Below are 24,632 nucleotides of genomic sequence, written 5' to 3'. Positions count from 1 at the left end.
TGCTGTCAAAACATTTCTATCTTAATTGTCTTTTAACATTCTTAATAGAATATTAATAACTATTAATAATTTCCATTTTCTTTTTTTTTTTTATTTTTTTTTTTTTCAATGTTTATTTTATTTTTTGGGATAGAGAGAGACAGAGCATGAACGGGGGAGGGGCAGAGAGAGAGGGAGACACAGAATCGGAAACAGGCTCCAGGCTCCAGGCTCCGAGCCATCAGCCCAGAGCCCAACGCGGGGCTCGAACTCACGGACCGTGAGATCGTGACCTGGCTGAAGTCGGATGCTTAACCGACTGCGCCACCCAGGCGCCCCTTTCTTTTCTTTTCTTTTTTTTTTAATTTTTTTTTTTTTTTTTAAATAATTTCCATTTTCTATAAGCTTGTCTATTCCACAACTGGTACTTGTCCACTGAATCAAAGGGCAAGAAAACAAAACTAGCTATACATAGACTTAATGTTTTCTGTAATGTGACAGAGTAAATGATTGTTAAGACTGGATACTCTTTACTGGGACAGTTTGTTAAATAGAATTATAGTTTCTATTTTTTTTTTTAATTACCCATTTTATTTTACCTTTATTTTAGAGAGCTTGGGAGAGGAAGGGAGGGAGAGAGAGCACACAAGAATTTTAAGCAGGCTCCACGCTTAGCACAAGCCCACGCTTACCTTGACCCCATGACCCTGGGACCATAACTTGAGCCGAAATCAAGGCTTGGATGCTCAACCCACTGGGCCATCCAGGCGCCCTGATAGTTTCTGTTTTTTAATTATATATCCTAAAAAGGAATCAATCTGTAGTTTTATGAGTGTAGACAATTGTCCTTTTAAAAATGGGAGCTACTATGAGAGTGGTTTTTTTTTTTTTTAAGTTTTTTTTTAACGTTTATTTATTTTTGAGACAGAGAGAGAGACAGAGCATGAATAGGGGAGGGTCAGAGTGAGAGGGAGACACAGAATCCGAAGCAGGGCTCAAACTCACAGACTGTGAGGTCATGACCTGAGCCGAAGTCGGACGCTTAACCGACTGAGCCACCCAGGCGCCCCGAGAGTGTTTTTTTAATGGACTTTATCAAAGTAGTCAAATCGAAGCCAGTTTTAAGAACTGGATAGAAGTTTCAATTGGATCTAAAACTTTCTGGGGCGCCTGGGTGGCGCAGTCGGTTAAGCGTCCGACTTCAGCCAGGTCACGATCTCGCGGTCCGTGAGTTCGAGCCCCATGTCAGGCTCTGGGCTGATGGCTCGGAGCCTGGAGCCTGTTTCCGATTCTGTGTCTCCCTCTCTCTCTGCCCCTCCCCTGTTCATGCTCTGTCTCTCTCTGTCCCCAAAAAAATAAACGTTGGAAAAAAAAAAAAAGATTTTAAAACTTTCAGTGCTGGGTATAAGAGCTCTTTGTGTTTGTGAATGGTTCGAGCTCTAAACAGCAGGGGTGTTATGGCTGAAGATGCTGCTCATCGCAGCTGGGGAGCTAGAGTCTGTGGAATTTTAAATTGTTGTCCTGGCCTCTCATCTAGGAACCAACAGGCTTTTCCACGTATCACTTAATCATCTGGCTTTCTGCATTAGATATAACCTGAACCATGTGCCAAGGGTAACTGATTCATCAACTGGGAATTCCTCTTCACAGAGTTGTTTATTGTTTTAACTGGTCCATTTTCTGCCTTACATGTCACCTAGCTAAATATCCCCAGTCCTTCTTTCCTTCCTTCCTTCCTTCCTTCCTTCCTTCCTTCCTTCCTCCCTCCCTCCCTCCCTCCCTTCCTTCCTCCCTCGCTCCCTTCCTTCCTCCCTCCCTCCCTCCCTCCCTCCCTTGCTCCCTTCCTTCCTCCTTTCCTCCCTCCCTCCCTTCCTTCCTTCTTTCCTTCCTTCCTTGAGACCACTGAAAGGTCCAGATTCCAGGGGCTGAGGTGAGAGTGTGATTGTCCACATCTAGAAGGAGGAAGAGAACATTTATGAGTACTGTTTAGGAATCCATAAGCAGGTGGCCCTCCTACTTTAGTATTAGCAGAAGTGAATTTCCTTTGGGTACCAAGACTACCTCTGGGACAGAAATCTGTTAAACTAAATATATTTTTATTTTATTTATTTAAAATTTTGTATTTAATGTTTATTATTTTTGAGAGCGCACGAGTGAGAGCGAGCGCTTGAGCAGGGGAGGGGGAGAGAGAGAGGGAGACACAGAATTCAAAGCAGGCTCCAGGCTCTGGGCTATCAGCACAGAGCAGGGCTTGATCCCATGAACCGTGAGCTCATGACCTGAGCCGAAGTTGGAAGCTTAACCGACTGAGCCACCCAGGCGCCCCTGTCAAACTAAATTTAAATAGTGTGTTTTGACCAGAGAGAGATCATTAAGTTGTGTTACCACCATCTAGTGAAAATTTGGTTATCATGGGGTTTACCAAGATCCAAAGAACAAAAAATTCATTTTGACAACTTTATTTAGAACTGTTAGTCACTTCCTAGAAAAAAAGTAGTCCCTGTGCAGAACTGGGTGACCATAAGTTATTTACCACATGGTGAATCTCCTATTCCTGCTAGCAGTTGTTTGTCTAACTTAGAAATCAAACAACAGTGCCCATCTCTGTTTTGCCTAAGTACCTGCCAGGTATCATTCTACATATGTTCACATTTCATTGTAAAACCATGTTAGTCTTGTGTTATGTTTTTTTAAAGAAATAATTTTTTAATGTTTGTTTATTTTTGAGAGAGAGAGAGAGACCAACAGAGCTTGAGTAGGGGAGGGGCAGAGAGAGAGGGAGACACAGAATCTGAAGCACGCTCCAGGCTCTGAGCTGTCGGCACAGAGCCCGATACGGAGCTCAAAGTCCCAGGCAATGAGATCATGACCTGAGCTGAAGTTCGATGCTTAACTGACTGAGTCACCCAAGTGCCCCAGTCCTGTGTTATTAATGAGGAAATGAGCCTAGAGGGGTTCGGTAATGTTTCCAAACATAAAGCTGTTAAGCGGCAGAGCACAGACTCCGGTCTAGGTCTAACTTTAGTGCCAGTGCTTTGTGTCACTGCACTCTGCTCTTGTGCTCATTTCTCCCAGCCTTCAAAGCTCATAGTGACCTTTCAGATTTGTGAAGGTGTCAGGTTCGTCCCCACCTGAGGCTCTTTGATCAGGCTGCTTCCTGTCCCTGGAATGCTTTTGTCCTTCCCTTATGTTTCAGCTAAAATGTTACCTTTTCAGAGACGCTTCCCTCTTTATTTAGAAGGGTTCACCCACCCAATCCCTCTCTAAGATATATTAATTTGTTTTTCTCTGTATACCAGCTTTCATCATCTGGAATCTTTTTGTGTATTTTCTCTCTAGTTTGCCACTCCCAACTGGGGTGTAAACTCAATGAAGACAGGGACCTTTTCTTGTTTTTCATTGTGTCCTTGGCATTTGGACACATAGTAGAGGCATTCTATAGAATATGGTTGAACGTTTGAGTACTAACTGTTCATGTATTACTGATCTTTTTATATTCTCTAATGTAGATGTTGGCATACTTATCTGGAAAGGGCCAGCTAGTATTTTATACAGTATAGGCTATATGGTCTCTGTCACAGTTAATCAACTTTGCCATTGTCATGTAAACGCAGCAATAGTTAATATATAAACAGATGTCCACACTGGCACTTTTACTTTTTGCTGTGGAAATCAGCTGCCTGGTTTAAATTATACTTGGGTTTATTCCTGTTCTTTTGCAAGGCCGGCATTTAGGTTTTGGAGTCTTCTATCCTCAGAAGGTATTAACCCTCTTACCAGGACTTTGTAGTGATTGATTCTTACCTCTTTTCTTTACTCCTCATTTCTTAACTCATTTCCTCTGAGATCCAAAATGTCATTACTTTGTTTCATTAAATCTCAAGTGGCTAGAGTCCTAATCAAGTCCCTTACCTTTTATTAGCAAGATCATAACTGAGATTAGTAGCCTAAGCAGTAATTAATTATAAATTCCCTGTTGTTGGAAATTTTTAATTATTTAATGCTTGAAGCTCTATTCATCTTTGTGCTTCTGTGTACAGTACCACTTTACTGAATTATTAGAGGTGGGTTTGCTTTAATAATGTTTTATTTCTTTCCTTTTCCCTCTCTAGTAATAATTATATAAAGTTTTAAAAATTATCTTGAAGTTTCCAAGTAATCCAAAGAGCATATATACCTGATTTTTACATAATTGTATATTTTGATTTTGCAGATGAGCAGGATGAAGAAACAGTCACAACAGGAGGAAAGGTAACAATTTAATTACGCCTGGTGCAAAAGTAGCTATCTAAGGGTTCAATGTATGGAGCAGTAGAAACACTGATTGAAAGTGCCATAGAAATACTCAATTTTGAGGCCCTTCTAATTTTTTGTTTTCAACCCATCTCTGAAATAATTTGTCTTTCTTGACTCCTAAGATTTTTCAAAAGGAAATTTCTATCTTCTCATGTAGTGTCTCTCCTATGCTAATTTCCGATTCCATTATAGCTCTGGTTGCAAGGTGGTAATCAGAGCTGAATGCAGTGTTCCAGGTGTTATCCGATGGTACAGGTGAGCAGGGACCATACCTTGCCTTGATTTTCTCCCTTCCATTTATATCAGTACAATTTCAGTCCACAGCCAGTACAGCTTTTGATCATGCTCTTAACCTTTTTGGAGCCATTACAGTCAGCTGCTTCCTGTTTGATCAGTTCTACAGTGGAGATATATCAATAATTATGCTGTTGAAAGGTGTTGGATTTAAGGCAGGATTTTACTTTTCTTTTTAGTAGATGGCCCATTGTTCATTCAAACTGTCGTTTGTGTTATTAATAAGTGTAACTAATCCCTAATCTCTCTGAAATAACTTTCTTCCTTTGCTGAAAATGGATAGTTCTTTTTCATTGAGTCAGAGAAATCCCCCAAATTGACATTTATTGTTTTTATACATTCAAGGAATGAACGTATTTATGACAGGATTGCCCTGAAAAGTATTTCAAGAAACTCCTCTATGTAAGGCTCTTCATCTGAATTGTCCTTATGATTTTAATTTTTTTTTTTTTTAAGATTTTAATTTTAAGTTATCCCTTATCCAGTGTGGGCCTTGAACTCATAACCCTGACATCAAGAGTTGCATGTTATACTGACTGAGCTAGCCAGGCACCTCTATGATTTTCTTTTTTAAATCAGACTTCTTCAGTTAACCAACTACTTAAAATCATTAACAAATGTTACATTTATAAAAATATGTCATTATTTTGTGTAAATACTCTTATGTGGTAATGAAAGAGACCCAAATAAAAAGCCAAACAATTGGGCATAGGAGATTTTGTTTATGCCAGGGGCAGGGGACATTTTGAAACCAAGGCTAAGTCTGTTGTATAACTGAACCCAAAACTTGTTAGACGTATTTACTGTAACACCTCGTCCCACGATGCCATCCCGTGCATTTCCTTACTCAGATAATTAAACCATAGACTGTTGGCCTTTATTTATTTATTTTTTTATCAAGAAAAAAGTTTTTTTTTTAAATCTTTATTCACCTTTGAGAGACAGAGCATGAGCGGGGGAGGGGCAGAGAGAGAAGGGGACACAGAATCCGAAGCAGGCACAGATCCGAAGCAGGGTCTGAGCACTCAGCACAGAGCCCAGTGCAGGGCTTGAACCCATGAGCCGTGAGATTATGACCTGAGCTGCAGTTGGATGCTCAACCGACTGAGCCACCCAGGGGAGGGGCAGAGAGAGAGAGGGACAGAATCTGAAGCAGGCTCCAGGCTCCAGGCTCCGAGCTGTCAGCACAGAGCCTGACACTGGGCTTGAACTCATGAATGGTGAGATCATGACCTGAGCCCAAGTCGGAGGCTTAACTGACTGAGCCACCCCGGTGCACCCTCTTGGCCTTTATTAATTGCAGTGCCATTCTCTCCTGAATAAAGGATATATTTTGTGTTCTAATTGAGTTTGTGAAACCTTCATTTCAAAACCACTTTAACCATGTGCATATTTTTTACTAGCTCCCCTGATTTGGGAAATAACATTTTTTACTTTTGTCATCAATATTAGCATACTTGTTTCACCATCATTTAAGTAACAACCAGAGTTCCTTGGGGCTTTCAAACATTACCTTTTTTCTATACTCATTGATCTTTTTGGTTTTTTTTTTTGTTTTTTTTGTTTTGTTTTTTTTTCAACGTTTATTTATTTTTGGGACAGAGAGAGACAGAGCATGAACGGGGGAGGGGCAGAGAGAGAGGGAGACACAGAATCGGAAACTGGCTCCAGGCTCTGAGCCATCAGCCCAGAGCCTGACGCGGGGCTCGAACTCCCGGACCGGGAGATCGTGACCTGGCTGAAGTCGGAAGCTTAACCGACTGCGCCACCCAGGCGCCCCTATACTCATTGATCTTAAGGAAATTACTGTCTTAAGTTTCTAGGCAGTAATACTAGATCCTCACTTCAAATAATGCCGCACAGATATTTACACTGAATGAAGTTAAAGATAGAAATTAAAGTGTAGAACTGGTTTTTAATAGGAAAGAATTTCATAAGAATAAAAACAGTAAAAACACAGATGAAAGGTTGTAGATTTAACTGTACAAAATTGGAAAACATCTGAGTGTCAAAAAACTTACTTCCTGTAATATTTTTGATAAAAATGTTTAATTGCAAGTTAATTATGAAGAATCAATAAGATAAATAGAAATTGTTAAACATTGTACAAGTCGTGTGGTCTGGAGTTTTAAAACCTTTGAATTTCATTAAATACACCCCCAGAGGGAGGCAGGGATTAAAGGTAACTGAAGAGATGCAAATGTCACTTAATACAGATTTCTTGATTAGGTTCTGATTTGGGGACAAAAATGTATAAAGGGCATTTTTGGGTTAATTGGAACCATTTGAATACAAACTTTGTATTACATGATATTATTTAGAAGTAATTATTACTATTTTTTATTGGAAGCATAAGAAATGTTCTTGTGTTTTGACCCACAGCAGTGATTTTTAAATTATTGTATTAGCCTGGCCAGGTTTTCAGGTGGAATCATTAGTTAAAACCTCTTTAAATTGGATAAAAATCAGAGCTGACTTTTATTAGTGAAAATGATTAAGAGTGTAGGCCCTCTATCCGGGATTTCTGGAATTCTACCTACCCTGTTTGTTTATTTATTTTTTTTAATTTATTTTTTTTTTAATCTTTACTTATTTTTGAGAGAGAGACAGAGTGTGAGCAGGGGAGCAGCAGAGAGAGAGGGAGACACAGAATCCGAAGCAGGCTCCAGGCCCCGAGCTGTCAGCACAGAGCCCAGTGTGGGGCTTGAACTCACGAACCGTGAGATCATGACCTGAGCCGAAGTCGGATGCTCAACCGACTGAGCCACTCAGGCACCCCTACCCTGTTTATAACTTAATAGCTCTGTGCATCATTTTCTCACCCACAAAAGTAGTAGTAATCGCTGCTGTTACTGTGAGGAATGAATAAGGTGCATGTAGTTGCTAGCAGATACTTACTGATGAATCTTTGGGATAGGGGAAAGCTTGTCATTATGCCTCATTAGGGTCTTTGAGTCACCTCCTTATAAATCACTTGAGAGCTAGATATGTGACCCCAGGATTAGATAAAACTGGACAAGCAAGAAGCAAGCTATTGTGAGAAAAGTTTGGAGTCTTCTCTGAGTTGATTCCCTCATCTGTAAAAGCAAGGAATAAAATCTGCTGTGTCATCTGGGAATCTTGTGAAGGTACCTTAAAACTGTGAAGGGTTGTTTTTATTTGAAATTTGTTTTTCTAATCCTTGAAATTGGATCAACTGGCCTCATTTTATGCCCTAATATCAGAAGTTTGAAAGCTGTTACATATCTCTCTGTAGTTCTCTGTTTCTCTCAACTCTGGCTTCTTTTCTATAGGAAGACGAAGATCCTAGCAAAGGTGATCAGAGTCGTTCACTTGACCCAGGAGAAGATAATGTGACAGAGCAGACCAATCACATTATTATTCCTAGTTATGCATCATGGTTTGATTATAACTGGTGAGTGGGCCATGTATACCTGTGAATAAGATACTTAGGTGTGGGAGAACTTCTTGAAGTTATCTTATGCCATTCTGCCCAAGTCCCTCTTGTCACTAATCATTGTCAGATGGATGAAGGAAGATGGAAAGTGATTTTAACTTTGGAATGTGTTCTTTTTTTTCTTTCTTAAGTTTATTTATTTATTGAGAGAGAGACAGAGACAGACTTTGTGCATGCGAGTGGGGGCAGGTCAGAGAGCGAGGGAGTGAGTGAGAATCCCAAGCAGGTTCCACACTGTCAGAGTCTGAATTGGGGCTTGAACCCATGAACTGTTATGTATGATAACTTGAGCTGAAACCAAGAGTCGGACGCTTAACTGACTGAGCCACTCAGGCTCCCCTGGAATGTGTTCTTTAAAGCAGTTTAGGGATGGAAACTAAGTTGTGTTGTAACTTGGGGGTGTAAAATTTTGTAAGCTTAGACTTAATTCATTTAGAATCAGTTATGATTCAGATGGGCAAATAGTTAAATATTTAATAATTATAAAATATTGGCATTCATTACATGATTTTGAAACACTAGGGGTGCCTGGTTGGCCCAGTCGGTAGAGCCTGCAACTCTTGATCTCGGGGTTGTAAGTTTGATCCCCATGTTGGGCATAGAGATTACTTAAAAATAAAATCTTTAGTAATGGCTTCATTTTAATATGATTTTGTGTGTGTGTGTGTGAGTGTGCTCTAATAACCAATGTGGGGCTTGAACTGATGACCCTGAGATGAAGAGTCACATGCTGTACCGACTGAACAAGCTAGGTGCCCCAGTAGGAAATATTTTTAACATTAGGCTTTTCATGTATAAACATTTCAAGAAAACACTCTCCTCAGCATCTTCCCTGTTATTTTTACCAAAACCGTTTGACATCATTGGAGTGTGGTTGGAAATAACTAGTCCTAGATATTTTATTTATTGATTCCTTATGAAGTGTGACTGTTTCATGTCAGCCTGATTTTTATCTGGCTTTTTATTTTTTAATTTATGTTCCAGAACTTACCCCTCCAAATAGTTAGCTTCTTTAAGGTATTTTCATTGGAAAGTTATATATATAACTTACGCTTAAGTGATGGATGGTGCCCTTTCTCAGAATCTTGTGGTCTTACTTGGATCTGTTGCCTGCTCTCAATAATTATACATTATCATTTTTTAAGGATAGGTGTGATTTTATGTATGTGTGTCTTTGTATGGCATTTAGACATATATACATCTACACATATATGGCATTTAGACATATATACATCTTTAGAAGCCAATTTAAAAGGGTAGATGATCCATGTGGAGCTATATTTTTTCCCAAAACCACAAAATATGACTCTAATATTGAGACTTCTCTGCATGCCTTTAACATTTCTGAATGCAGTTCCTAAATGTTTTGAATAAATAGAAGCTGGAACAGAATAAGTATATAGCTCTTCTTTGAAGGTCAATCTTCATTACATTGATTGTGTTAAATTATTTTTATATTTGGAAGTGTCTCAGTTTTAGTGTTATTAATTATAATTACATGTTCAGGTTCAGAACAGTTGAAAAGGACACACTTGAGGAAACTAGTGTTCTTTTCCTCTAAAATGAAAAAAGTCTTAATACTACATAACTTGGTAAGTTTTTATAGGTTACAGAAACACTTATTTGCATCATAACCATTGTGTGTCATAAAGCTTGCTCTAGTGGATAGTGGAGGTGTGTGTCACACCCCTGTTTTGTAGATAAAAGTAAATACTGTGTCCGTGTAAGCGCTCAGAGTCACATTTGACAATTGGGAGAACTCAGATTTTCTGATTCTGAATACCCCACTTCCTTACTCATTTTCAGAACCTAAGCAATTAGCTGCCTGCATGTAAGGAAAAGAAAGTTCTTTGGATTAAGCATTCATGTGTGTTTTGTTCTTGGTGAATATAGAAATTGTATTGTTTTGTGGGCCTTTCCTAACCTGTAACAATAAAACAATGAGAGGTATATTAGAACTATATAATTAATTGCTTATAGCTATTCTCTTCATAGTAAAACTTGGAAAGTCATTACACATACATATATAGCATTAATTTGTCTTAGGGATTATCTTCCTAGAAGTTTCCAGGTAATTCATTGTATTTATAGTATTTGGCAGTACAGATCCAGTTCAAACAATTTATATGTTCCCAAATAATGCAAGAATGAATGGTTTTTAAGTAAACTCAATGTGGGGTTCAAACTCATGACCCAACGTCAGGAGTCACATGCTCTACAACTGAACCAGCCAAACGATGCTTTTAGTTACATTCACAGATTACTGATTTGCTCTTCTCTATGTAACCAGTACATGTTGCATATCTGGAAAGCCACTGAGAAACTAGAAAGTGTCATCAGTAAAAACATTGATTTGTAGTAGTGTCAAAACCTTTGTACTAGATACACAGGTGGGTCATTTGTATAGTTCATGAGGCCTGATTTTTACATGGTCTCTATAGTGCTTTCATCTGTAACATTTTGCAAAATTATCAGGGCCTTTACCTAAATAGTAAAAATTAGTTCTGTGATTGATTTCTTTGTTTATAAATGTTTATATTTTTAATTAAAAAAATTTTTTTAAATGTTTATTCTTGAGAGGGAGAGAGTGTGAGCAGGGGAGGCACAGAGAGAAAGGGAGACACAGAATCTAAAGCAGCCTCCAGCTCTGAGCTGTCAACATATAGCCCGATGTGAGGCTCAGACTCATAAACCATGAGATCATGACCTGAGCCAGAGTTGGATGCTTAACTGACTGAGCTACCCAGGCGCCCCTATAAATGTTTATTTTTGAGAGAGCACAAGCAGTGGAGGGGCAGAGAGAGGGGGGTACAGAGGATTCAAAGTCGGCTCTGCACTGAGAGCAGAGAGCCCCATGTGGGGCTCAAACTCAACGAACCATGACATAGGACCTGAGCTGAAGTTGGACACTTAACCGAGTGAACTACCCAGGCATCCCTTGTTCTATGATCTTTATAAAGGCAGTAGATTGCTGAAATCTTTTTTTTTTTATGTTTATTTATTTTTTCTTTTTCTGAGAGACAGTGTGAGCAAGGGAGGGGCAGAGAGAAGGAGATACAGAATCCAAAGCGGGCTCCAGGCTGTGAACTGTTAGCACAGAGCCTGACACGGGGCTCGAACTCAAGAAGCGCAAGATCATGACCTGAGTGGAAGTCGGACGCTCAATCGACTGAGCCACCCAGGTGCCCCGATTACTGAAATCTTTAAAAAAAAAAAAAAAAAAAAAAAAAAGTTTATCACAAAGTTTCTGAGGGCTGGAAAAAAGTTGCATTGATATGAAAAACCCAAGAAACTGATCATTGTAAATTCCATCATCTTTTGGCTGGTTGTTCACTTCACCAGTTTCTGTGCCAGCTGCTACAATGTTCGTCAGCCAGTATCCAAAGAGCTTTTAGTATTTTGTGGTTCATCATGTGGTCATGATACGTTATGTCAAGTACATAATAAAATGTATTGCTTTCAGTATGTTGATTGAAGTTTTTGAGTTTGGTTATGGGAATAGAAAAACTACAGTTACATATTGAGGGTTAGAGAGGGAAACCTTTATCATATGCTCTTCATACATAGGAACTTGTGCAAGCTAGTTGATTTTTTAAAATAATGCTTGAGGGGCACCTGGGTGGCTTAGTGGTTAAGTGTCCAACTTCGGCTCACAGTTCGTGGCTTCGAGCCCCACATCAGGCTCTCTGCTGTCAGCACAGAGCCTGCTTTGGATCCTTTGTCCCCCCTTTCTATCTGTCCCTCCCCTCAAAAACAAGCATTTAAAAAAATAATAATTGTTTGCCTTTTGGATTTATCAATTCTACTTTGAAAATTACTTAGCTTAAATTTTAAGATTTTATTTTTTAAGAGGACTTTTTGTTTTTTATTCCCCAGTATTCACGTGATTGAACGGCGTGCTCTTCCTGAATTTTTCAATGGGAAGAACAAATCCAAGACTCCAGAAATGTGAGTGAAATATAAAGATGTAATCCTGATACTACTACTTTAGAATGGGGCTGAAGTGTAGAGAAATTGTTAATTTGCATGTGTTTGGCAGGGGTTTCTTCAAATTGTTTTAAATTTTTTAAAAAAGTATTTATTTATTTTGAGAGAGCATGTAAGTGGGGGAGGGGCATAAAGAGCGGGGAGAGAGAATTCCAAGCAGGCTTTGTGCTGTGCTGTCAGCTCAGAGCCCAACTTGGGGCTTTATTTCCCAAACCGTGAGATCATGACCTGAGCTGATACCAAGAGTCAAACACTCATTTTTGCTAATGTTTGGAAGTTTGCAAATATGTTACTCCATGCAGAACAGTGTTCATACCTCAGCCGCACAGAATTCCATGCTGTAAAGGAATTTTTTCTACATTTTTTCTTCTTCCATTTGTATCTTGAACTATATGCATGTGAGCTCTTAACAGCCATGATTGAAATTAGTAATAGTCATTCACCAAAATGAGCTGAGGTTTCTCCTTAACAGTTCCCAATTTATGTTATAGATTATGTATATTTATGTATGATAATCTGAGAGACGGTGGAATCTTTATCTTGTTTTCTTAATGAATGATTACTAATTGAAAGAATGCCAGATATGATGACATAGCTGCCTATAAATTGATCTTAATTACATAAAGCATTGTTGTGCTTTTGCATTGGAGATAAAAACCTTTTTGGAGATGGAAAAATCTTTTGGGGAAGTATTTTTGTATATTTGCCTGGTGACTGTTAAATACACATTTCTGGAAACCCTTGCCCCCAAATAAATCCACACCTGTCATACTATAAATACTTTTCCATATATTATCTTTATAGTATTAATTCATTGCTTGTTATACTCATGTGACTTCACAAATAGATGTCTTTTGCTTAAATTGTTTGGGAAGGTTGATTTTCCACATTGAACGCATGACAGAATATAGATAATTGAATAATAAATATTTTCTTATAGTAGATTGTCCACAATAGTTTGAGGTTGTAAGTTTAGATAATTCTAGCCTTTCCATAACAAAAGTGTAAGGATTCATTTAAAACCACAGTCAAAGATTTGGCATAAGAAACCCTGATAGTCTTTCCATCTAGTGAGACATGGTATATTCTTCTAGCTAATTTGCCAATTGCCAGCATTTGTAAATACTTCTGGTTCTTGACAGTCTTCTGTTTAAAAGCACAGTTTATCATTTTAGTCCGCTTAAATCTGAAAATTTACGGCTTTTATTTATCCATCTATGCGTATACTAGACCTTTTTTGAGCAGTGTACCTTTTCTATTCTGATGTAGCCCACCTTAACTTTGCCAGACTTTTGTTTTTCTTTTGTGGCTAGGTCTGTAGCTTCTTAAAATCTTGTTTTAAATATTTTATCGCAGAGGGGCGACTGGGTCGCTCATTCAGTTAAGCATCTGACCCTTAATTTCAGCTCAGGTCATGATCTCACAGTTTGTGAGATTTGGCCCCAAGTTGGGCTCTGCATTGACAGCACAGAGCCTGCTCGGGATTCTCTCTCCCTCTCTCTCTCCCACTCTCTCTCTGCCCCTCTCCCACTTGCACATGTCTTCTCTCTCTTGCTCACAATTAAAAAAGGTTGTTGCTTAAAAAAGACAGTAATAAATAAGTAAATGAATGAATGAATGAATAAATATTTTGTCACAGAAGTGTTTGGGTTTGTTGTAAAATAAATCTCCTGTGACTCCGAATCCCAGTTTTTCTCTCCTTTTTTATCTGTTCTTGTTTTAGCTTTGATTTTGGCCTCATGGGTTCTGCTCATGCCTGGCTGGGTATATAGCCATTGTCAGAGCCAGATCAACATGTGGCTCTACTAAGAATATAGAAATGAGAGGCAGCACGTGTTAAGAGCATGGATTCTAGAGCAGCCCCCCCGCCCCCCCCCCCCCCACTCTGTTTGCTAAATTCTGGCTCCACACTTACCAGCCTTGTGGTCTAGGGCACTTTTTTTTTTATGTATATATTTAAAAATTTTTATTTTATCTATTTTGGTGGGTGGGGTGGGGCAGAGAGAGAGAGAGAGAGAGAGAGAGAGAGAGAATCTCAAGCAGGCTCCACTATCAGCATGGAGCCCAGCACAGAGCTCGAACTCACAAACCATGAGATCATAATCTGATCCAAACTCAACAGTCAGATGCCTAATTGACTGAGTTACCCAGGAGCCCCTAGGACACATACTTTAATCACTCTGTGCTTTAGTTTCTTCATCGATAAATGAGATGATAGTGTACCTTTCCTTAGGGAGAGATTGTGAGGTTTAAATGAATTACTGTGGATACACAGTAGTTCTGCAGACAGCATAAATAACCAGGTGTTTATTTATCCATTCACCCCTGTGATCAAGCTTGTATTTATATTAGCTCGTATTATTATTTTAACCTATTTTTTTTTTCAACATTTTTATTTATTTTTGGGACAGAGAGAGACAGAGCATGAACGGGGGAGGGGCAGAGAGAGAGGGAGACACAGCATCGGAAACAGGCTCCAGGCTCTGAGCCATCAGCCCAGAGCCTGACGCGGGGCTCGAACTCACGGACCGCGAGATCGTGACCTGGCTGAAGTCGGACGCTCAACCGACTGTGCCACCCAGGCGCCCCCTAACCTATCTATTTTTTTTCAACGTTTATTTATTTTTGGGACAGAGAGAGAGCATGAACGGGGGAGGGTCAGAGAGAGAGGGAGACACAGAATCGGAAACTGGCTCCAGGCTCTGAGCCATCAGCCCAGAGCCTGACGCGGGGCTCGAACTCCTGGACCGGGAGATCGTGACCTGGCTGAAGTCGGACGCTTAACCGACTGCGCCACCCAGGCGCCCCATATTTTTAAGTAAACTCTATGCCCAACGTAGGTCTCAAACTCCTGTCTCTAAACACAAAACCCGCCTGCTCCACCAGCTGAGCCAGCCAGACACCCCTATGTTACTTTACATTAACTTCATTGTTTTATTCTGTTACTTATTGTTAATATTAGTGAATAGTTGTTTTGCATATTAGCTATTATCCTTAATTACATTAATGACTGTGAGCACTCAATAGTATTTGTTGGAATATAAACTTTTTGTTGGATTTGGTTATAGGGAATCAGAAGATTATTGGCTCTATGAGTTATTATTTCTGAAAGGATGTGTGTTCACCTTATGAATTTTGCCACTGCTTTTTAGATACTTGGCATATCGAAATTTTATGATTGACACATATCGCCTAAACCCCCAAGAATATTTAACCAGCACTGCTTGTCGGCGAAACTTGACTGGAGATGTGTGTGCTGTGATGAGGTAAAATGCCTGACTTTTTCTTAGACACTTCACTGCAGGTGGTTACTGATTCATTGCTGTTTAATGTTTGATTGATCCAACTGGGTATTTTCTTTGTTGATAAAATACCTTAATCAAATGTTTTTTATTTAGGGGTTGAGTATTTTTAATACCTTGGCATTTTCTCTTCTTTTTAAGATTTTACACTTGATATCTTTTATTTTATGGTAAAATCGTAAAATGACCAGGGATGGAGAGTGGGTTGATCTGGAGAGTGGATAAACTCTCTACACTAGATCTGTCTAAAGAAGCAAATCAAATGGGAATCTCCTGGTTTGAATTTGGCCTGTGTGTGAGTTTTTTCACCATGGACTTAAGTGAACATTTGTTTTCTTCTTTCTGTGATGGAAATAATCAGGCTTTGTATTAGGTTTTGGGTGTTATGTTATCAACATGATGTTGAGTTTGTAGAAATTGTCCCTCATACAACAAACCAAAATTGTCAGTTAACTTTGTGGTGCTTCATAGCCTATAGAGAACATTTTACTTGTTTTATTGTTTTGATTTTTTAGTGAAATGTGATGATGGTTAATGGAGGAAGTGAGTTACAGTCTCTAGATGTTAAGTTTCAGAGCTTTACTCTTCCAGGGTTCATGCCTTTTTAGAGCAGTGGGGGCTTGTCAATTACCAAGTGGATCCAGAAAGTCGACCCATGGCAATGGGACCTCCTCCTACTCCTCATTTCAATGTATTAGCTGATACCCCTTCTGGGCTTGTGCCTCTACATCTTCGATCACCTCAGGTAAATTAATGATTACACAAATATTATTATAATTCTGGTTTTTGTAATTATTACTCTAATAACCTAATAGGCATTTTTGATATTACACTAATTATACACTGTATGAAACTTCTTCCTCTTCCTAACATTTGGAAAGTGAACAAACACATGTTCTTGAAAAAATTACTATGTCAACCAGATTTTATATAGCCTTAAGTTGGAATAACATGAGTCTAAGGTGTAAATTGTTCTTCACTGTGAAATGGGGTAGCATATTAAAGAAAATTTATTGTCGATTTTCTCTGGGATTTAAATGAGGCAAAAAAATGTTGCTTATACGCAACCTTTGTTGCCTATGTTGAAATGTTGTTAGAAGTGTAGGGCAAAGGTGTGGTTATTTTTTTTATTCTGAAATCTCTCTACGTGTCACTATTATACAGTGCTTTAAAAATTCTATCCCTTTAACTTTGTACAGATTAATAAAGCCATTCATCATTTTTCTGACTCCTAGGTCCCTGCTGCTCAGCAGATGTTAAATTTTCCTGAGAAGAACAAGGAAAAACCAATTGATTTGCAGAACTTTGGTCTTCGTACTGACATTTACTCCAAGAAAACCTTAGCAAAAGTAAGGACTTTGTTTCTAGACCCACCTGGGCTGCAATGCAGCATGTCCTCTTTATTCTTCTTTGTAAGAAGTATCAGTTTTCATAAGAAACGTAACTTTCTATGGCATAAGAATGTGAGCATTCTAATTAATCTATTGGCATTTTATAAAACCACAATCACTTATCTTACCACTTTTTCTGTATGGTTAGAATGTAGGTATGTTAAAGTAATGATGAATAATATGTTAAAACAGGAAAAAGTGGAGAATTTCAACATAATTGGAATATATAGACTCAAAGGAATATTGTATAATTGAAAAATGTGCCTGAAATTAACCTCGTTGGGTGGTTTTAACAGCAGGCTAAACACAACAGAAGACAGGAATAGTGAGCTCAGACAGGTTAGTAGCTACCTTGAAATTGAAGCACCAAGAGAAAAATAAATTTGAAGGGGCGCCTGGGTGGCGCAGTCGGTTAAGCGTCCGACTTCAGCCAGGTCACGATCTCGCGGTCCGGGAGTTCGAGCCCCACGTCGGGCTCTGGGCTGATGGCTCAGAGCCTGGAGCCTGTTTCCGATTCTGTGTCTCCCTCTCTCTCTGGCCCTCCCCTGTTCATGCTCTGTCTCTCTCTGTCCCAAAAATAAATAAATGTTGAAAAAAAAAAAAAATTTAAAAAAAAAAAAAAAAAGAAAAATAAATTTGATCAAGGTGGCGGAGGGGGTCAAAGAGAACAGACTTTAAAGGACACATGAGAAATGGTAAAAAGAATTCATGTTTATCATTAGAGACCTATAAAAAGAGAAAGAATGAAACAGAAGTGATATTTGAAGATGTAATGGCTAATCATTTTTGATAAATAATAAAAAGATACCAACTCAGTATAGAGTCTAAACTGATCCACATTTGGATACAGAGGAAAACATGTTTAGGCACATCATGCTTAAACTTACCTTAAAAACTAACATCTTAAACAGGGCGCCTGAGTGGCTCAGTTGGTTAAGCATCTGACTCTTGATTTCGGCTCGGGTCTTGTGGGATCGTTCCCCTTTCAGGCTCCAGGATAAGTGTGGAGCCTCCTTGAGATTTTCTCTCTCCCTTTCTCTCTGCCCCTTTCCTCCATTCACACACATGCATGCTCTCTCAAACAAAAGAAAACAAAAAAACTAACACCTTAAAAGTAGCCACCATATTGGGCAGTGAGTGGCGTTGGAGAAGGACACATTAAATTCAAAGAAATAATCATAAAACTGATGTCTGACTTTTCAGCAGACATGACAGAAGCCAGATGTTTATTTATTTTTTGAGAGCGAGAGAAAGAAAATGCAAGCAGGGGAGGGGCAGAGAAAGAGGGAGACACAGAATCCGAAGCAGGCTCCAGGCTCTGAGCTGTCAGCACAGAGCCTGACATGGGACTCGAACCCATGAACCGTGAGATCATGACCTGAGCTGAAGTCGGATGCTTAACCGACTAAGCCACCCAGGCACTCCAACACCATAGTAACATTTTAAATGCTGAAGGTAAAGCTGTCGGTCTGGAGTTCTGTATCCAGTAGGAATACCTTTCAGGAGTGAAAGGGCAGATATTGAGAATGGGGTTAGGTTTTCACTAGCACACAGTACAGGAAAACTGAGGGAAGTTTTTTTGGGTGAAGGATATTGATCCCTGATGGACCCACAAGACTAGGAAGGTATACGTCTAGGGAGACGAATGAATGTACGATTAAATATGAAGAAATATAGACTGTTTAAGCAGTGATCATTTGAAGGAGTTTATAACATGTAGAAATGACCAAAATGGCAGAAAGACAATTACATGGAGTTAAACTCCTGATATAATTTAGAAATGTGATAAAAAATGCTGCTTCAGGTTAAAGTATATAATACATTGGCAAACACTTTCCAAATACTTTTGAAGGGGATTGGATCTACATGGAAGAACAATGAATGCCAGAAGAGGTCAGCACCTGGGTCAGAATAAAAGATGTTCCCTCCTGATTTGTAGTTTTAAAAAACGGTAATAGACTACTTAAACCAAAAATGCTAACAGTATATCTCTAGGTTCTCAATGTGTGTTAAGGACCAAACATGGCTCAAGGTACAGCAGAGGGAAATGGAAGTACACTATATTAAAGTTCTTATGCCATATATATGGCACCTAATATGGTATTTGAGGATACACCATGACACGTTAGAGATGAGGATTCTAAGTCACAGAGTATTTAAAGACCTATAGCTAGTAAGTCAGTAATGGAGATAAAAACAGAATAATACTCCACAAAAAAGTTACTTCTCAAAAAAAGTTACCCCATAAGAGGGAATGAATGAGAAAGGAAGGGGTAGATGTGATGAGTAGAAAATAGGGAGGTGGTAGGTTTACATATGACCATGGGGATAGTAATAACCTTATTTGTAAATGGTTGTAATATTTCAGTTAAGCAACAGAGATCATCAAATTGCATAAAAAACTAAGAATCATAAATTGTCTGTAAGAAATCTAATTATAAAGTAAAAGAATGAGAGAAGACGTGCCTTCTAGACATTAATCCAAGGAATACCAGTTATGTTAATACTAGTGAAAAGAGACATTAGAAATTATTTTACCAGAATTAAACATGGACATTTCGTAATGATAAAGGAGTTAATCAAAAGGACATGATTGCCCTAATTAGGTGTATAGTTCATTAAAAAACTCCAAAATATATAAAGCAAAACTGATAGAATTGTAGTTGGAGATTTCAATAGTCTGCTCTTAGTAATTGATAGAATAAGTAGGTAGGTAGGTCAGTAAGATAAGACTAAAGTTCTTGGGGAACATTCACCAAAGTATATTCAATTCTGAGCCATAAAATGACTCTCAAGAAATTTTAAAGGAATGATACTATAAAATGTGGTTGTATGATTTCATACACGTGAAGTAAATACGGTTAGCTAACCACGACAAAATGAAACTAGAAACCAGAAACAAAAAAACAATACAGAAAATTAACAAAATAAGGAGATGGTTATTAACGAAATAAGGAAAGGATCGGTAAATTTGATAAGCCTCCGACCAGAGTGAGTGATCAAGAAGAAAAGAGAAGACACAAATTACAAATCAGGAAAGAAAGAATATATTACTGATTCTCTGTACATTAAAAAGATATTAAAAATATAATCAACAACTTGATAATAATATGTTTGACACTTTGATAAGATGGACAAACCCCTTGAAAGCAACAAAATAAAAAACTTTACTCAGGATGAAATAGGTAACCTAATGTAATAGCTTGAAAAATGTCCTCCAAAGAAATCAGATCCTGATGCCTGGAACTTGTAAACATTACCTCATTTGGAAAAAAGTTCTTTTGCTGATGTGATTAAGTTAGAGATCTTGAAGATGAGATAACGCTGTATTATCCAGGTCGGCCCTGAGTGCCATGACATGTGTTCTTCTAAGAGGTAAATCCAAAGAGATTTGAAGACAGAAGAGGAAAAGGCAGTGTGACCTCAGGCACAGAGGTTCAGATAAGGCAGCTGCAAACCAAGGAGTTCTGAGTCAGCCACCAGAAGGTGGAAGAGGCAGAGAATGAATTCTCTTCTGGAGCACGAATAGGGAGTACGGTCCTGCTGACACCTCAGTTCTTGTCCTGGTTGTATTGATTTTGGACTTCTAGCCCCCTGACCTATGAGCGAATGAATTTCTGTTATTTTGAATGTTTCATCAAGTTTGTGAGAATTTGATTATAGTAGCCATATGGAACTAATAGACTTGAATAGCCTTGTATATATTATATCTATATATATTTCAACATCTTTCTGAAAAGAAAACTCTAGGCCCAGATGATTCTACTGATGCATTTGTACCAAACATTTGAGGAAGAAATAATACCAACCTATATAAACTCTTCCAGAAAATAAAAGTGGAGAGAACTATTATATTCTTTTATAGTTAAATATAAATACACACACACACACACACACACACACACACACAGTCACTGAGCTTCTGGCTATATAAACAATATAAATAAGTTTAAAAAAGAATGAATGTATAAAAGAATATGCATGATTGTCCTTAACAGCTTTATCCACGATAGCCAAAAACCATAAACAGTCAGTCATGTAAATGGATAAATTGTAGTTTATTCAAACAATATAATATTAACACAAAAATGAAATGACTTCATAAAAAGAGTGTGGTTGAATATCATCGACCTACTATTAAACAAGAAGCCAGACCCACAGACTACATACTGAATGGTTTTACAAAGTTCAGATCCAAGAAAAACTAGCCTATGATTATAGAAGTCAGAATAGTGTGTACTCCTGTTGGTATCAACTTGAGGTTTAAAGGAGAGAACCCTTAGATGTTGATTTAGGTGATTATATGGGCGTATATGTGAAATTGTATCTAACTGTGTACCTAAGGTTTGGGTTTTTTATTGAACATACATTCTGCCTTAGTAAACACCAAAGAAAGCATTTCTAAAACCATGCACAACCCCCACAAACATCTCAAGGATTATGAGATGAGATTATGCACCCTTCTCAGAGCTAGTTTTTATCAAGAGTAGAAACTGTACCTTTGTGGCTGAGATGTGGAGAAATGCTCACTGCCACACACCTACCTAATAAATGTCATGTTTAGGTTATACAGATCTTTCCTGTTATTCAGGTTTTCCTTCCTTAGAATTTAGATGAAATGTTAATGAATGTTGTTCCTCTTGGAATTTTGTTCCTCTGATTGACAGTCATTTCTGAGATTAGTTCATTAAAAGATGAAACTTGTTGTCTTTTTATTTATTTATTTATTTATTTATTTATTTATTTATTTCAACGTTTTTATTTTATTTTTGGGACAGAGAGAGACAGAGCATGAACGGGGGAGGGGCAGAGAGAGAGGGAGACACAGAATCGGAAACAGGCTCCAGGCTCTGAGCCATCAGCCCAGAGCCTGACGCGGGGCTCGAACTCACGGACCGCGAGATCGTGACCTGGCTGAAGTCGGACGCTTAACCGACTGTGCCACCCAGGCGCCCCGAAACTTGTCTTAAAGTAATCATTAAGGGTTATGGGGCACCTGGGTGGCTCAGTCAGTTAAGGGTCCAACTCTTGATTTCGGCTTAAGTCATGATCTCATGGTTTGTGAATTTGAGCCCCACGTTCGGCTCTGTGCTGACAGTGCAGTGCCTGCTTGGGATTCTCTCTTTCCCTCTCTTGCCCTTCCTCCGCTTGCATGCTCTCTCCCTCTCTTTCTCTAAATAAATAAGTAAACTTAATAGAAGTCATTAAAAAGAAAGTAATCCTTAAGGAATCTGAGCAATGTATTATGAGTTCTAGCTACATGCCTTTTTGTCCATCTCACAAAGTCCTGCTTTAAGACTTAATTCTACAATGCTTAATTCCACAATGTTTCAATTCCTCTTTATTCTCTAGTTAAAGTAGTTATTTTTAGTACAGTTTTTTGCAAAAATTTCAGAATATGTATTGAATACCATGGAAACCTAGCAAATCATAATTTAACTTTTACCCACAGTATGTAACACAGCATGCAGAAAGGTTGAGTCAACAAATTGAGAGGCTTTGTTGTCACAAACAAGGAAATCACAGACTATAGAAATTTTCTCTTCATTTTTAAAACTATAATCTACCCAAATAGAGTTTACAGAGAAGGGATATGTTAAAATGTATATTCTGAGTTAATAACATTTGCAGGTAAAGAATAATGTCAGGTATACCACACATCCAGTCTTCTGACAGTCTCTGAAGGGAGCAGGGTGTACAAATCAGAAGTATGAATCAATTGATAAATCTTAGTTTTTAGGTAACACAAAGTTGGTTTTCTTATACCCCCCCATGCTCATGTGAGTTGTCAGTTAAAGGGATTTTTGTTTTAAAAATGTTTGTTTGTTTTGGAGGGAGAAGAGGGGGAGGGGCAGAGAGAGAGGGGGAGAAAGAGTCCCAAGCACTCTCCACCCTTAGCATGGAGCCCACATAGCCTGATCCCACAACCTTGAGATCATGACCTGAGCCTAAATCAACAGTCCAGGGCTCAACCCCCAGTTAAAGGGATTCTTACGGAGTGATTTGCAGTTTAGGGAATTACTTGGTGATTATTTTATTCAAGAGATGTTGAAAATATGAAGCTGTTGCAATTGGAATCAAGAATCTTTCAAGGGGTGCCTGAGTGGCTCAGTTGGTTGAGCTTAGATCATTCTCTCCTGGATGGAGTTCGAGCCCCATGTCGGGTTCTGTGCTGACAGCTCAGAGCCTGGAGCCTGCTTTGGATTCTCTCTCTCTGCCCCTCTCCTACTCAGTTTCTCTCTCTCTCTGAAAAATAAACAGGGGCGCCTGGGCGGCTCAGTCGGTTAAGCGTCCGACTTCAGCTCAGGTCATGATCTCACAGACCCTGAGTTGGAGCCCTGCATCAGGCTCTGTACTGACAGCTCAGAGCCTGGAGCCTGCTTTGAATTCAATGTCTCCCTCTCTCTCTGCCCCTTCCCTGTTCATGCTCTGTCTCTCTGTCTCAAAAAGAAATAAAAACATTTAAAAAATTTTTTTTAATAAATAAGCATGAAAATATTAAAAAAAAAAAAAAGAATCTTCCAGAGTAATTTATGTGTAGTACAATTTGTCTTTGAATCTTAGAAAAAGTACTGTGTTCAAGTTATACCAAATGTTTGTGTTACGTTTATGATATCCAACCAGTTCATGGTATGCATTAAAATATTGTGCCTTTAGGGGCGCCTGGGTGGCTCAGTCGGTTGAGCGTCCGACTTCAGCCAGGTCACGATCTCGCGGTCCGTGAGTTCGAGCCCCGCGTCAGGCTCTGGGCTGATGGCTCAGAGCCTGGAGCCTGTTTCCGATTCTGTGTCTCCCTCTCTCTCTGCCCCTCCCCCGTTCATGCTCTGTCTCTCTCTGTCCCAAAAATAAATAAAAAAACGTTGAAAAAAAAATTTTTTTTTTAAATATTGTGCCTTTGTAGCTTCAAAAGTATTGTCAAATTTCAAAATAATAGAAATAACATATCTAAGTGGTCTATGAGTCCTTAATAGAAAACAAGAAATCTTTGAAATAGGTCTGCCTTTCTGTTGGAAGTTTAGAATCCTCAAGTGTTTTATTTCTGTTGCTCAGGGACTTTTTTTTTTTTTCCAAAGATTTTATTTTTAAGTAATCTCTACACCCAGTGTGGGGCTCCAACTTAACCCCAAGATCAAGAGTTGCATGCTGTACCGATTGAGCCAGTCAGGTGTCCCACCTACTGCTTAGGGACTTACTTGGTTGTGTGCATAAAACAGCCCCCTGAATTTAGAAGAAACTCCTGCTGAGCTCCATGCTCAGCCTTTAGGAGTGAGTGTCTAATTTTTGGTTTTGTTTCTTTAGAGTAAAGGTGCTAGTGCTGGAAGAGAATGGACTGAACAGGAGACCCTTCTGCTCCTGGAGGTAAGCACATTAATAGTGGAGCCCCTTTATCCACACAGGAGGTGGGTGCTTAGTTTCTGTGACTCGCATTTGAAGTACACCTTTGGAATTAATCCTGAAGTTTTTTGAACCATGTATTGAGTTTTAAGAGAATTTTCTTGGTCCATCATTATTTAAATATCATACCTAGAAGTGATGTGCTAGCTATCAGTAGGGAAGATCAGACCTGGATATGTGTTATTTTGGCCCAGGTTGGGTTGTTTCATTTTAAATCTTTGCCAATATTAAACAATTATTTCGGCTTTGCAAAAGTAGTCTAGATCTGTAACTTTTCCTCCAAAATTGGAAGATTTGGCACTTCTGGCACCTCATTCCCATGTAAAAATAATTTGCTGACCTTGAGTAACAGATGTTACTTTGAAGTGGAATGTTTCTTCAGATTCCAGTTGTTGTTTTTGTAACTTAGCCCACCTCGGTCATTGTAGATGAGTTCTCTGGTGCTGGTGTGCATTTGTACAACCTCCATATTTCCCAGAAGGCATTCCAGAGAAGTAGATGAAGATGCCTGCCACTGAAAATACTGTTTGT

The 24,632-nt window shown here is 38.7% G+C and overlaps 1 protein-coding gene across 2 annotated transcripts in view; it reads left to right on the top strand.

The window, feature by feature from the left end:
- SMARCC1 (SWI/SNF related, matrix associated, actin dependent regulator of chromatin subfamily c member 1) overlaps positions 1-24,632 on the top strand; it is a 179,588-nt gene that overhangs the window by 66,765 nt on the left and 88,191 nt on the right. For both annotated transcript variants that reach the window (XM_047845105.1, XM_047845110.1), the window contains exons 13-19: positions 4,193-4,230; positions 7,863-7,984; positions 11,903-11,974; positions 15,166-15,279; positions 15,907-16,060; positions 16,551-16,664; positions 24,006-24,065. In XM_047845105.1, coding sequence (XP_047701061.1) covers positions 4,193-4,230; positions 7,863-7,984; positions 11,903-11,974; positions 15,166-15,279; positions 15,907-16,060; positions 16,551-16,664; positions 24,006-24,065 — 674 coding nt within the window. The remainder of the gene's footprint in view (positions 1-4,192; positions 4,231-7,862; positions 7,985-11,902; positions 11,975-15,165; positions 15,280-15,906; positions 16,061-16,550; positions 16,665-24,005; positions 24,066-24,632) is intronic.

This window comes from Prionailurus viverrinus, chromosome A2 (genome assembly GCF_022837055.1).
Source record: "Prionailurus viverrinus isolate Anna chromosome A2, UM_Priviv_1.0, whole genome shotgun sequence".
NCBI classification, from domain to species: domain Eukaryota; kingdom Metazoa; phylum Chordata; class Mammalia; order Carnivora; family Felidae; genus Prionailurus; species Prionailurus viverrinus.
The sequence above is the reverse complement of the archived record's forward strand: the minus strand, read 5'-3'. Positions and strand labels throughout refer to the sequence as shown.